General features: G+C 39.7%; 1 protein-coding gene across 1 annotated transcript in view; it reads left to right on the top strand.

Annotated features, from left to right (window-relative positions):
* arhgef10la (Rho guanine nucleotide exchange factor (GEF) 10-like a) overlaps positions 1-15551 on the top strand; it is a 138876-nt gene that overhangs the window by 39674 nt on the left and 83651 nt on the right. The window contains exons 11-12 of the mRNA XM_037678961.1: positions 1529-1638; positions 4477-4604. Coding sequence (XP_037534889.1) covers positions 1529-1638; positions 4477-4604 — 238 coding nt within the window. The remainder of the gene's footprint in view (positions 1-1528; positions 1639-4476; positions 4605-15551) is intronic.

The raw sequence follows: 15551 nt of genomic DNA, 5'->3' as shown, positions 1-15551 counted from the left end.
TATTAAAAACACACAAAAAAAGGACACCAACGTATTTAAAATGTAACTTTTTTATATTAACATTTGTTTTTCCTGGTAAATATGAGCTTAATTCACTCTAATTAGTGATTGTTGTTTGGTTTCTCATGTTTAATAACAATTAAATTCATCAAATGCACGTCACACACACACACACATAGACAGAGAAAGCAAAACTCCAGGTCTTAAGTTCGTAACACTTTATAATAAGGTGCGCAAAATTGGTTTAACTACTTTGGAATGCCTCAGGAATGAATCAGGAGCTAATAGGTAGTTAACCAGTACTTACTGGGGAACACAAAGCCAAGCCATATTAGGGGACTACTGGTTTGTTACCTTGTAAATGAAGATGAACTAATCAAGAACTAATGTAGTTACCAAGGAAGGCAAAGAGGAACAAATCGGGAGCTAATAGGTAGTTAACCAGTACTTACTGGGGAACTAACAGCCAAGCCTTAGTATGGGACTACTGGTTTGTTACCACAGAAACAGGGGAAAAATTCTCCATGTGGGTTCTGAACAAACCCTGCACCAGTGAGGTCACAGCTCACAATTGTCAATAACCTGTTTCCTAGTGATTACTGATTTTATTGGATTTTCTCTTTTGTAAACATATTGATGAAGGATGTTATCAATTCCATAATCTTGTACTGGTGTCATCTTAACGATGTCTATCACTTTCTGAGTACCAAATCATTGCCTGGCTATTATGTTGTTCACTGATGTAGTGAAGCATCATGCCAAGTACTTACTGAGGAACCAATCATTACTTAACCACTACCTGACCATTACCTACCTGTTTGTTCATGTGGTAACAAACCAGTAGTCTCCTAATAAGGCTTGGCTGTGTGCTCCCAAGTAAGTACTGGTTATCTACCCATTAGCTCCTGATTTGTTCCTGAGGCCTTCCCTAGTAGTTGATCAAATTTTGTGAACTTATTGTAAAGTGTAACAAGGTTCAACGCAGGAAGTGGACTGGTGGACCAGACAGTGCTCCTTCCTCTTTCAAAGAACAACAGATCCTGCCCTTTTGTTAGTCTGTGTTGTTTCTTCTGTACAACGTGTACCTTTGGGTTTTGTAGTTTGGTGCTCTACCTGATACAATATTAAGGCTGAAGTTGGTCAGTGGGCGAGGGATTCAAAACAGCGAACGGGGGAAGGTTTCTCGATTGCAGAAACAAAAAATAATAATAGACAAACTGGAGACTGGGAAGCCAAGCACTTCCCAGACTATTTATTTGGTTGAGTGAAAATAAAATGGTGCAAAGAATAAGTCTGGGGTAGATTAAATAAAAACAGGAAATCAGAAAACTCTCCATATTCATCAGCACAACAGCAGTTGTGTGTTTGCATATGAATCAATGAAATTAGAGGGTAAATAATGCGTCAACAATATTCTTTTTATTTGTGCACGTTGTGTAGACGGTTCTCGGTTTGTTACAACAAATGCAATATGTTGGCAATCTCAGAACCTCTTACGCTTCGCATGTTGCCCACTTCCTAGGCAAAGCTCTTCTGGGTCCTCCACGGCTCTACCAGCAGCTACAAGAGCTGCAACACGACCTTTCGATTGTCGAAGAGGTTACGCTGCTCGTGGGCACGCTGCAAGGGACATATCAGGTACAGAACACTTTGTTTGCCTTTTAGAACATGCAAAATGAAAAATAAACCCCCCAAAAAAAGCATTTTAAAAGTGTTAACACCTAATCAGTGAAACTAGTGAATGTTCACATACATCACCCAGACGATTGTTCAGCGTTTTGTTTGAAGGTTATAAGTGACTGTTGAAACAGTGGCTGACATTCAAGTTGTGTTTTTTTCTCTGCCAGGAGTGCTTTCTGTTTTATACATTATTTATAATCAAGTTATCTTGAGATGTTTGAAATACGGAGTGCACTCTGAAGCTTACTTTACAATACTGTGTAAGATTTGGAACACCTTGAAGAGTTGCAGAAGTAGCACTGACATCATTAAAGTAAAGCAGTGAAATGAATGTCACCTTTCACGCCAGAGTTTTGGACTAAGATCATCTTTTGTTGAGAAATGACAAAGTTGTAATCATTTTGGTTAAACCTAAAAAAATCTCACTGTCTCACTTGTTGTATCTCACAGGATCTGTTAGTACTTCAGAGTGTGTGTTGTGAATGACTATCAGCGACACTCACACCGAACTTTAGCTCAGATTCTGTAAAATTGTTGTACAGTAGACCCTCGCTACTTCGCGGTTCGACTTTTGCGGACTCGCTCTTTTGCAGTTTTTCAGCGTAAGAGTGGAGATGACACAGAATTGGCTGATTGATGGATGAGCCGCAAGATCGCCATGGATTTTTAAATTAAAAACACATTATTTTAATTTGTTTAGCACCTGCGTGCAGCCCACATGTGCAGAGAGGAGCTCCCTCCTGCAATGTGTCGATCTCCATTCTGCAGCGGAGAAGTGGGCGTGGCCGAGAGTGCTGGCAGGTGGCAGAGAGCGGAGATCATGACATGCTGTGCTCTTTTTGAGCGTTTAGAGTTTAGAAACATTGTTTAGAATATTGCAAAAGTGTGGGAAGGGTTTAAAACATATATATACATAATATACACTAAAATAAACTACTATTTACTACTTGCACTACTATTCCTATTTCACAGTTTTTCACTTATCGCGGGGGACTGAGAACGGAAACCCCCACAATAAACGAGGGACTACTGTATAGCTATCTTTGTTTGATTCGCTATTATCTTGAGTGAGTGGTGGCGCAGAGGTGGGCCTGTGATCCAAAGATCGCCGGTTCACGCCCCGACCCCGACAACATCAAAATTGTGGGTGGGGTGGGTGAAACACCCACACTTGCCCCCACCCTCATTCGCCCCACTCTGGGCCCATGAGCAAGGCCCTTAACCCCCTCCATGTGCTCCCTAAACAGGTCTCTCTTGAAAATGAGTTCTCGTGGCTCAATGAGACTAACCTGGATAAATAAAGGCTAAATGGAAAAAAATAAATTATCTTGAGTTTGATTGCCAACCGGTCGTAGATGTATGTTCCTTTATTACATTAGCATTTTTTTTATTTGTCCAGTGGTCCATGAGAATCTTAGCCAACAAAGAGGGTTGACTTGAATATGGATTGCAAAGATTTTAAGCAAAGATTTCACACGATGTGTTGTATTCCAAGTATGTGTTGAGAACAATGCTAAACTTCTACTGCACCAAACTTTGGCTTGATATCTTTAAAAATGGCTGAGTTATAGCCATTTTTAATTTATTTTTAATTTTCTCAGGTCAGTTGGCTGTCCGTGGGCTAATAGACCGAGTTAATTCCAATAGTTATTGGTAGAGTTTTTATCACAGGTGAATAGATGCCACTCAGGGTAGGTTAGGGAAAAACTTGTCACAGGTACTACTATGTCAGATTTGAGCCCAGTATCTTTAAACTCAACAGAGTTAATCTCATTTTTGTGTTCTCTGAGGTCAGTTGACCATGGTAGCAATCTTGAATTGGATTTGGTCCAAAATAATCAGATGTAGATGTCAACGTGATCATTCTGTTACAGCCAATTGAGCACACTCAGACACTCAGACGTGGGCTATAACATCATCACTCTGCCTTTGTCTTCAGTGGCAGGTGACAATAAAACACTGAAATGAGTAAAAGCTAAGAGAATGAGTTTAAAGTTAATCATTGAGAGACACCGCTTCTGTGCCTTTCTTTTTAAAGGGACTACAGATGTCTTTGAGGTGTTTAAAATGTGATCAAAGAAAACACCTTATGTGCTTTTTGAATTATTCATTTGGAGAAACACAAAGCCTTCCATCCATCTCTCCAGCAACAGTGCCACAAGGGTGGGAATGAGATGTTCCCACTGATATAAAAGACAGACGGTGAGATTTGTTTTGTTGCCGAAGAAAACTGTCGGCGCCGTTTGTGCGGTGTTTGAGTCAGGATGCTTCCCTATAGTCTGCCAGTATCACATTTACACCACTGTACGCTACAAACTACATACAATAACACACCAAGGGAGGTGTACTTCAGCAAATTACTAGAGTCTCTTTAATGGGTGCACTTTTGCCTCCATGCGCTTAATGAGCACCGTGTCCTCAGGAGAAGTGATACTGGCCTGGCACTTAATGGCTAATATTCACGTTCCACCCTGTTATAAAGCTGTCTGCTTAAAAAAAAATAGCCAAAATACTTCTACAAAGCTCATTTGCTACAGAAAATTGATTTGAGTCTATGTGACTTGAGGCTCTAGGTTTTACTGTAAAATGGAATGAAGTGTGGGAATAAATTCAGCGTTATGTTTGAGGTAATGGACAGGATTGTGCAGTTTGGCGTTTGAAAGACATAGATTCAAATGATGCAGGGTTTTTTCGAAAGGTGTGCGTGTGCTGTGTCTGCAGATGGTGTGGTCTGATGTATGGGCCCGTGCAGCAGATTGTAACTTCCTCTTGTCTTTTCTTTTGTTTAAATCAAAGAACCTGAACACCACCGTTGCACAGGACTGGTGTCTGGCTCTGCAGAGGCTTATCCGCATCAAAGAAGAACAGATCCAGTGTGCGAACAAATGTCGCTTACGCCTACAGGTGCCTGGCAGACCAGACAAGTGAGTAGTAGTTCAGGTATAGATAAACCTTTAATTGAAATGTATAGCATATTGCAATATTTGTCACATTCTAAACGTTTGTTGGCGCCTACAGATTTAGTTTTCAGTGCAGTTTTTACTGTTTATCTCATAATAAACTGCATCTTGGATCTGCTTAGCATAAGCACACCCCCGTATTTAATGTACTGAATGGCAGTACTGTCAGCTGGGACACACTGCTGCTTTTTATTTTTATTATTACATTGCCTTATTTGTTTTTAGCAGAGCTGGATGTTAAGTCTGCTACAAATCTTCAGCAAATTTTACCTCATTGGAATTTCAGCTATTTAATTTCACCTAAAAGATTTGGTATAACAGCACAAACATTTTTTTTGGGCTGGTACCTAGATAGCTAAAGGTCTAATTGCCGTAGATAGTCATCCTAAATTTTCAGTTTTGTCCAAGTATTATGAAGGATCCTTCATAGCAGGATGAATAATATTGCTTTTATTTTTATAATTTTTTTTTTTTTTACAGCAAGTGCATACTTTGCTCATTTTAAATCTGGAATATGGACAGTTTTTATTCTGCTGAGACATTTCCTTCATCCAAAGGATTTCATCAAACCGAGGAGCAAACAAGCTGTGGGACTCGGTTTGGACTCGTACTTTGTGGCTCCTCGGATTGATGAAGTCCTTTGGATTAAGGATAAAACGTCTCAGCAAAAAAAAGAAACCATCCAGATGACCTGACTGAACATTGTTGGATTTTTACCTGGATTATTGAGCATGAACTTTGATAAATCGGGAATACATATACATGACCCTCACGAGCATTTCAGAATATGCAGTCATTTATGTATTCATGCACATGCCAGTTCACTTTTTTAGGATTGACAAATTACTGGAAAGGTAATAATTGTAAAAATAAACCTAACTTCATTTTAGACCTGTCGATATTTCACTTCTCGATCAAAAGGCTTCCTGAGTTCTGAAGCCCAGATGCCTTCTCCTTGAGAATAGAGAACTACACAAAACTATAAGTAGCACAGCATATACTTACTTTCTGTGGATCATGGAACACCTTTTGCATATCAGACAAGAAAATGGTTGGCTCTTTTCTCAATGTGTAATTGCTTGACTCAGGTATTTCTGTCATCCAGTACATGAATAAAATGAAGAATTAGCTTCACAAAATGATTTAATGGAGTCACTCCTTGCTTCATGCTTTAGTTAACACTGGACCTTAATGCCTAATTTGTCTGTACTGCCAGCCATCCATCCTGAATATCCATATTATTTTATCTTTACAATGCTGCTCTGTGCCAAATATTCAGTTCTATAATTGATCTTCTGGCTCTTGGGTACCCCAATTAAAATTTAATACACTTTAACTAATAACTTTTGATAGATAAGTTCATATAATTAGCTCATATACTTTTGGAGCGTGGATAGATTATATTTCCTTATCAATTTATGGCTTCCAGATAGATGACATGTGGGGCAAATAGGAGTGCTAGTGTTACTTTTCTTTTTGTTTTGTTTTCATTTGCACGTAGCGTTATCTCACTCAAACACATTCAGCCTTGTACAACCCAGGAGGAGATGATGCGCTGTCATACATGAAGTTCAAAATGTCGAGCTGAATCTTTGTGGGTGAAATGATTACTAATTGACTGAGCACCTACTTGGAGAACAACAGAGATGGCGAGAAGAGAGCAAATGAGTAGGTTAGATTACTGCACAGGAGCTAGAACTAGCAAATAATGACAGCTTATAATGGATCCAATTCTGTGGCTTCTGTTGGGGATAGGATAAGAAACTGGCAAGAGAAGGGGCAAAATAGAAATATTGCAATAGAAAAGCTGAAGCCCTGCAGAGACAGAATAAGCAGGAGAAGGAAAGGAAGAAAGAGAGTGAAAGTGATAAGCGACCTCCCCCATGAAAGACTTGGCTTGGTGCCGGCAGGGCAGTAGCAGTCAGAGGAGTGGGCCTAATGCTTCAGAGCCAGAGAGAATCAAACTGTGCCAAGCCGAGCTAAAGTGACAGCTTGAGCAGAGGAGCCGTTCAGATCAGCTCTCCCACATCTCCCAGCTTCCTCATCGGCTGTCACACCAGGCCTGCAGGGCCAATCTGCTTACTCAGATGTTTGGTGGAGCCAGATGTCATACTTACAAAAGAGTCCCCAAATTCCCCCTTCAAGGGGTACCCTATTTGCTGAACTCCTGTGATAATGTTGTTAGAAACTACACGGACGTGAGGAATATCTGCCCCTGCATTGGTCCCAGCTGCAAATTTACATTTAGCATTTAAACAATGTAGATAAAGACCTGTGTATAAATCATACATGGAAAATGTCACTGTTTTGGGGGGTAAAGTTAAATACGTTGTGAATGACATGAATGTCCTGATGGAGAAAATGGCCAATTTTGGTTGTGTGATTGCAATGTAGTAGAGGTTGGGCCTCGGTATTTGATGTCGCAACCGGTAGAGAGCCTCGGGACAATGGGTGACAGGTGAGACAGCGAGTGCTCAAATCAATGTGACACTTACCCAGGGTGCAATCGTGGCAGGTTGCAGGGAAGAGCATTCTCCGTGCCGTCTTCCCCATAAACACCCCTACACAATCATAAACACTTTTATATCAAGGTTTTCCTTTTGCTATCTATCTTCATTGTGTTGCTAATTTGACAATTTATTGCCCACAAGGCTGCTTTCAGAGCCTACTCTAGCATGTTACATTTCCTGCTGAGAAATGCAAATACACACAAGCAGTCATATTTTTTAGTTAAACTGGCATACAGATTAAGAAACATAGATCGACACACTTCCATGCAGAGTTGAGCCTTTACTTTGCTGGTGAGAGAGCGGCACCGCAGCGGGGACCCCCTGTACTGAGTCGGTCCCCTCCTGTCTGGCCGCAAGCGTCTCTCTGCAGTAAGGCAGCACATCACAGCCTCTACACTGCAAACACACGAGTACGTGGAGAGAATCCTGACTGCTGCCTCAAAGGGACCAGCCTACATGTGACAGCAGTTCATTAACATCCTCTTTAAGTGCGTTCACAGGAGCACCCACAGGCACAGATACAAGAACCGAACTGGCAAGGGAAAGATACAAGTTCAAATGCCAATTTAACCAAATGCTGCTTCATCCCCTCTTACCAAGTGTAGATCTTACATGAAAAGGCATTTCTGTAATCCCCTAAGCTTTCTTTAAATACGTTCTTATATGCAGAATTCCTTCCAGGCAAGGAGCACAAATCTCATTTACCATCAGATGCCCGAATAGACAAACTCCCAGAGAGAATGATCTCCCTCTTTCTGACTTTAGTTACGTGTCAGGACAATGGGGAGTTTTTCTTTTTTCTTTTACGTTTTCTAAAACCAAGTGTGTAAAAAGAAACTTTTGTTTAAGTTTGGATGGTAAACAAAACGTGTTTTCAGTGGAAAATCAAACGAGTCAATCATAATTTCCTGTGCATTAATGTCAGCTACTTTACATAATGATGGACAGAGTTTTGTATTTTCAGACAAGCGACTAAAAATGTTGGTCATAATATTGCTCCACCTGGGTGTATCTCAGGTGCGACGGGTTAAATACAGAAAGCCAGTTTCGTCTTTGTATGGGAACATACAACTATGACAACACAGCGCTTTATTATTATCATTTATTTTGGTAGTCAAGTTGGAATATTACAAAAATATATATACCAACTATCTGGAAGAATTTGTTTATCGGAGGTCCACTAAAATAAGACAAAAATACACTCGTCCTCATCCTCTTCTTGTTTTTGTTCTGAATCGGTCGGTGGAGACGGCTGGACCAGACTTCTCCAACGTCCGAGAGGTGGTTTTGTTGCTTGGGGTCTGGTCTGCCAGAGTGGTGCAGCACTTCCTGGACTTGATGGAGAGGATTGCAGCTGGAGAGAAGTGTCTCTGCAGCTGTGGTCCACGGCGAATCGCCCGCCTGACCCAATGTACCCTTTCCAGGACGTCCACCTGGATCCTAACTTTGCAAAAGACAGTGGTCCTTTGCTACGCAACACAGACCCAAAGTTGGACTTGTGCAGAACGGGTCCAAAAGTACAAGACTTATTTTAAGATCCTGAACAAGAGAACTCTGCACAACAGAGCCATCAGCATGTGGGACGACAAGCTTAGAGGTCAGAAGCCCCAGTGGAGGACACTTTGCAAACCTCCTGCAAAAAACAGACTGGCGAGCTTGAATGGAGGATCCTTCACGGCGCAATTGCAACAAACTCTTTTTTTATCGGTCATCAGTCCTGAGGTTTTAAACGAGTGTCCTTTTTACAGTTTGTCTGAGAGCGTTTTTCATGTTTTTACAGATTGTGTACGACTGACAGCTGTGTTTAATCTTGTGACGAGGACCTTTAGCCTTTTTGACACAGTTTTCACCAAATCTGTTTTTATTAATGGAGTACATTACAGCAAAGCCACTACGTTTAATTCCCAAACTTTAAACTTTTTAGTGGCCGAAGCAAAAATGTCTATTTACCTGTCTCACAGAGTCGGACTGCACCCCAACTTGATGCCGTGGCTCTGCGGAAGTGCAACGTCAAGGCCAGACTGGCGTTGGAGTTTTGCTTCCACAGAGACACTGGACACTTTGAGAATTTTGTGAAACTGTGAAGAAGGTTTTATGCACCTTTCTGATCAGGGAGAACTATGATACAACAAGCTCCTCATGTAAATATTTTATTTTAAGCTTGTCCTGATCACATTTTTTTTAACATTGTTGTGTTAATTTATTGTGTTAATACAGTTTTGTAAAAAAAAAAAAAAAAACATGTTCTTGTTCTTCCTGTTCTTGTTGTTGTTCTTCTTAATATCAGAATCAGAATCAGTTTATTATTGCCATGTCAATGAACGGGGTTCACAAACTAGGAATTTGCTTCGACATAAGGTGCGAATAGTAATAAAGTAAAAATAAAGTAAAAATTAAGTAAAAATTATAAAAATGATATAATAATAATAATAATAATAGTTATTATTATTATTATTACCACAATGGTGCGTTCACACCTAGAGCAAGCATTACCAAACCAGTGGAGTTAGAGCAGCATTGTGGATTAACGTTGAAACAGTGGTTAGACACCAACTCTGTTCTGTGACTACGTCCTTGATTTGCTCAGAGAACCAACGGTTAATTCACCTCAACTCTCATTTTACCCTGGATCATTTCACACATGACACTTAAGCAGAAGAAAGGCTTCTCGGGGCTTTTTAAAAAAGTAATAAAAACAATGAAAAGTAACTAAAAATGTTTGTGATCTCTGTGAGGGCAGAAATATTGTGTTTGTTGTTCAGGATAGGCTTTGGACTTTCAGTAAACTTTATGACCTGCTTGCTTTATTGTTGTTGTCTTGGCTGGATGTGTGCATGACTGAGACCCCTTGGTCTTCCGAGGTCATCTGGCTGCTCTTCTTACTGATGATCATTTGTTGTTTTTCTACTCGACCTTTGCTTATGATGGGAGGTAACACACCCAGGTCAATGGAGGGAGCAGCTACAATGGTCTAGTCTCTCTCTCCTTTTTAATTTTTCGTTATGACCGGTCAATGTTAAAGAGGTCAAAGGCACGATCTTTACTATCCTTGGTAACCTCTTCTGAGTTGTCTTAAGACACAGAGAATTAACTGTTAAACAGAAAAAAATATTTTATTTCTTGTAGCAGCTACTCTCTTGAAAAAAGTTTTACCTGAAGGTTTGAATTTTTCGAGGTTTTGAAAAACCGTCCGTCCATCCATCTGTCCGTCCGTCCATCCATCCATCCATCCATCCATCCATCCATCCATCCATCAGTTCCTTCATTGTTCATTGTTTTATTGCTTATCAGTGGTTGGGCTGCTTAAAACTCCAAAGCCAAAATTCTCCCACCATATACTACCTTGTTTGAAACTCCACCCAACCCAACATTGTCCACATTAAGCACAGCTGCAGTAATTACTGTAATTTCAAACCAAATTTGAAAAAAACAAACAAAAAAACAAATTTGCACATATAGTCCTAATTATGGCCAATCAGGTCAAAATAACACATTTATTCAAATTTATATAAACTTGTTCCTCACACTTGTTTTCAGATAGTTATTACAATTTCTGTAACTTGGTAAAATAAACATTTTCATGTAGATTAAAACAAATCTGTTTCTTGAAACAATTCAATTCAATTCAAAAATACTTTATTAATACCAAAGGGAAATTAAGTGTTTTCGTAGCTCATCATCCTGGTTTCATTCAAGAGTTGTTATAGATGCTGATAGCTGTGGGCAGGAAGGATCTACTGAAGCAAATCTGAAGAATTTGGCCACATATACTGATCCGTCTACCTGGATCTAGCTTGCTGTCAGATCCAGCGGACCTCTCGGTCCTCCTGGGCAGCAGGACACGAATGCCGGGCAGAATTTCTCCCTGAGCGTGGGTCACTTCTCCCAGCAGTCTGCCGAGCTCCTCATTGCCATGGACAGACAGCTGAAGGTGCAGGGGGATGCTCCCAGTCCTCCTGTTGTCAAGAGCTGAGTTTCCCACCAGTTCCAGGATCTCGGCGGTCAGGTACTCGAGCACAGCCACCAGGTTGATGTGAATTCGTCCATGGTGCCTCCTTTTCAACTCATTTGGGATTTAAGGCTGTAATTGAGATATCAATAGGCATCTAATAGACTACACCTTTTAACAGACTCAAACCAAAAAGAAAGATGCACTTAGAAATGCAATACAGTACAGATATATACCATAAAATATCTGCACTGAATTTCAAATATGATTAAACTTTTTCATTACAAAATGAGTGTGCATTGCGAAAACGGTGAAAACAGAGATATCCACCTGAGTATTATTTTTAAATGATATTGTGCTTAATATAAACAAATTATCTCTAATTGAATCTTAACATTTTGAACTTCAGACACAAAAATATTGACTCAGTTATTTGCTGTTTAATCAAACCTCTTGTTAAAATAAAATACCTTTTCCAATAATCTTCCCATAACATCTGCAACAGCCTGTTGTCATGGCAAAATATCATGTTACATTTTTTAAAATCTCATTCCACCACTGCACTTATGGTGCATTCACACCATCCCTGTTTAATCCGCTTTAATCGAACTCTAGTCCGTTTGCCTAGAAAGTCCGGTTCGTTTGGGGAGGCGTGAATGTGCAATCGAACTCTAATGCGGACCAAAAAAGCAAACTCAGGTCCGCCTAAAAACCTAGGTCTCGGTTCAGTTGAAGTGAATTCTAGCGCGGTTTGAATGCATTGTGAATACAAGCAGACCGGAGACCGCTCCAAAAGCAGGAAGTGGACTACAGTGCAGGACATTCTGGGTAAATACAACCAAAACAACACGCATTTCTCATACCTCATACGGAGCCGTATTAGCCGCCTTGTGTGGAAAACAACATTCTCCATGGTCTTCTGCCTCATCTTCCGCTCGTGCTGAGTCCATTGTTGAAAAATGTTTGTTTGGCACATGAGCCACAGACAAAACAGAAATCCTAAAACCACTCAAATTTGACGCCACTCCATTTTTGTTATTATTTCCAGAAGAAGAAGTGTCTTCTTCAGAGGTCTTCATGTCCTTTCCTTCACTGGTTGCAGCGCCACCACATGCGAGGGGGGTAACAGGTTGATTGGATTGACTCAGTTCAGTGTGAATGTGAACCGCACCAGCTGAAAATGTAAACAAATGATCCAAATTTTGGTCCCCAATCGAACCGAGTCTACTGGACTGTCAGATGTGAAAACGACCTTAGTCCCACCCACAACTCTTCTCTCTGTCTTTCTGCTTCATTTATTTATTTATTTTCTTGACTATGGACAACTTGTTTATTTTTTATATTTATTTCTTTTACCATCGTCTTCCTTTCACATTTCCATATATTGGCGCATTCAGGCGAACAAGACTATCCAAAGTTCTTTATTATGGTTCTACATTGTCTTTATGCAAAAATGCTGTTTTTTTTTTTTAAATAGTCAAAACAATATTTTGAAAGAGACATGACTTATTTTCACATCTGCCAAAATATAACACTTTAAAACAATGATTCTTGTGATATTACATGTTCCTAAAGTATACAAGTTTATACGTTTTGTAGTTTGTGGCATTTAATTTAGTTTGGTTCATATTTCTTTTAATATTGCCTTTGTACATTATTGTAACAACAAAAAAAAATCTATCTCCATATTCAGTATGTTACTTGTCTATAACACCGCAGGAGTACCCAGTCCTCTTATATATCAGTTTTTTCTTTTTTCTTTCACTGTCAAAGATACGACCACTGAGTTGCTGCATTATTATTTTTTTTTATACTATGCCTACACAGAAAAGCTCTAACCCCTTTGGGAATGATTTTATTCTTGCATAAATCTTCTTATTCGTTGCCAAACTGTGTTTACCTTGTGAGGCAGCAAGATGCTTGTGAGATTCACAATGCTAGGATTATGGGGAAATCCATCTCGCTAGCCTTAAGCTAAATAGTTGTTAGCCAAGGAGCAGTGGTGAGAATAGTCATCGTAGCACGCTGCCAGCTTTTCGGCCAGTTTTCAGGTTTTTAGTTGTGTCCTAAAAAGACAACCATAGATAATGCTATATCAACTCTATCAGCACCGGAGAGTGAAAAGTTAGATAAATTATGCAAGAGGCCTTTATAAAATAAACATGTTTCTATAATTTCTTCTGAAAGTTAAATTTTTTATGAATTGTTTTGAGTTTTTTGTGGAAGTTCAGACATAGTTCATCCATTTGCATGCCAAGTATTAAAATAAAATATCCCTTTTTTTTTTAACACTTTCAACCCTGACTTCCCACTCCGATTGTGTGACAAATCATTTACAGCTTTAACTACACAATGATGGTTGCTTTAATTCTTTGAATTGGCCCATTTTACCTAAGATTTGACTAAAGCCCTGCCCATCCCTAGTATAATCTGTCTCGATGCATCTCATACCTTTACTATACATTGTTTATGCTAAATCCATAAACTTGGCAATGTATAAACAGTTTCTTTAAACTCTTTAACTTATCTCACTAATTGCAAAGCCAACTTTCTGTCTGACAGCTTGATTTTCTGTAGGAGTGAGGGATGGCTGCATGACATGCTGCCGCTGAGCGCTCACATCTACATCTGTCCAGTTTTTGTGCATTACTGTCACATGTTTGCCTCGGCGCTCACCTGCTCCCATAAATCCACCAGGCCATCTCCCCCCTTTGCTCCCTCACCCTGCTCTCCTCCCTCGTCCCCTTATTGACTCCCCTTACCTCGTAGCTCACCCCCCCCACCCCCCGCCAGAGTGCGTGAGCTCGTTCTCTATTCCGGCAGCGCAGCACACCTGCACTGCGGCTGTCAATCAGCAGACAGGAGGGAGAGGAATGGAGACGGCGCTCAGTTTAGCATGTTTGATGTCGTGTGGGCATGAAGTGTTGCCTAAAGAATCCAGCCAAGTTGTGTGACAGGAAGTTGTATTCTTGTCACACCTTGCCTCTCCTTCTGCCTTTTTCCAAATTACCTCCACTATTTATTATCAATCTATGGTATGAATTACACCTCTCTGTGAAAGATCCACTTTTTATCATGTCTAGGAAGTTTGAGATCTCTTTATTCTGACCCTTTAGTGGCTCTGACCTTCTTCTTTTTTCTATATTTATATGCATGTGTCTCTTCCTCTACCTCACTCAATTTCTCTTTCTTCTGTGAAATAAAAATGCATTTGCAGTGGCGAGTATGACAGCAGTAGAATTTTTCACTCTGCGCTGTTCTCTATTCAATTACCTCCTAATAATGCCCAAGTGTGAAAATGTCTCCCCCCATGTGCGTCTGAGACCCCGCTGCATCCTTTTCACGCTCTCTCCACCACTTTTCTTTTTTTTTTTTTTTAATTGCCTCAGAATTGCTGTCGAATGCACAGGTAACTGAGAAAGGACTTTTGAAAGCAGCTCAATGCTTTAAAAAGACAGCTTGTCCTTGGGCAGACGGATTACTTGTAGTTCTAATGAAACCTGATCAATCCAGACAAGACAAGGACCCTGAGTCATCACTCACTCCAGGCTTGTGGGTGCCAGCCTCACTTTGTATATTTATGCTTAAAGACGTGAATAACAAGCATTTTTAATGCTTTTATTTGTTCAAGTTTTTAATCTATACACCTTGATTTGATATCTAAGTAGATTAACTTCAGAATTATTACAATACGTGCTACAAACCCAAGACAAGCTTTGCATTACTGTAGGAAATTACTAAATTCTTATGTTTCAAGTACTTTAAACATATTTTGCATGTTATATATTGATAAAATTCATCCTATATTTTGTCAGTTGACTTGTTTTAAACATGTCTTCCAGTTGAAAATCCACATTTGTTCAAGATTCAGAATACTGAGTTTTCTGTTTGCATTAGGACATTAAATAAGCAACTTTTTGCTTTACGAAATTACATTCATACATCTTAGTCCTATCTTGTAGTAAATGCAAACATATTTGCATTATTACCTCTCATTCACTGTACAAAGACGGAGGCAAAATGCATATTTTATTTAAAAGGATGTGTGAATTTGGCATGTTGAAAAGCCATAAGCAAACTGCATCTTGTAAATCTAAGAAAGCGTGATATGTTTCAGCTTTGTTTACGTGCTCATAATGGAAAAACACAAATATCTGTAGGAGATTCAGTGTTGTCTATTAGACGCAATATATGTTTATCCCCCAAACATGCAACCCCCCCACACATTTGTTTTTCTGTCTTTACAGGGACTTTGCATTGATTTCCATTAATTTTTCATTCATTTCTATAGCCTAATCATGACCCTTACCCTAAACACAACCATTACCAGTACTTACCAGACCCTAAACCTAATCATTATCAGTACATACCTAACCTTAAACCTAACCATTACCAGTACATACCTGACCCTATACCTAACCATTACCAGTACATACCTAACCCTAAACCTAA

The sequence above is a fragment of the Nematolebias whitei genome, chromosome 7 (assembly GCF_014905685.2).
Source record: "Nematolebias whitei isolate Nwh7 chromosome 7, NemWhi1, whole genome shotgun sequence".
NCBI classification, from domain to species: Eukaryota; Metazoa; Chordata; class Actinopteri; order Cyprinodontiformes; family Rivulidae; genus Nematolebias; species Nematolebias whitei.
The sequence above is the reverse complement of the archived record's forward strand: the minus strand, read 5'-3'. Positions and strand labels throughout refer to the sequence as shown.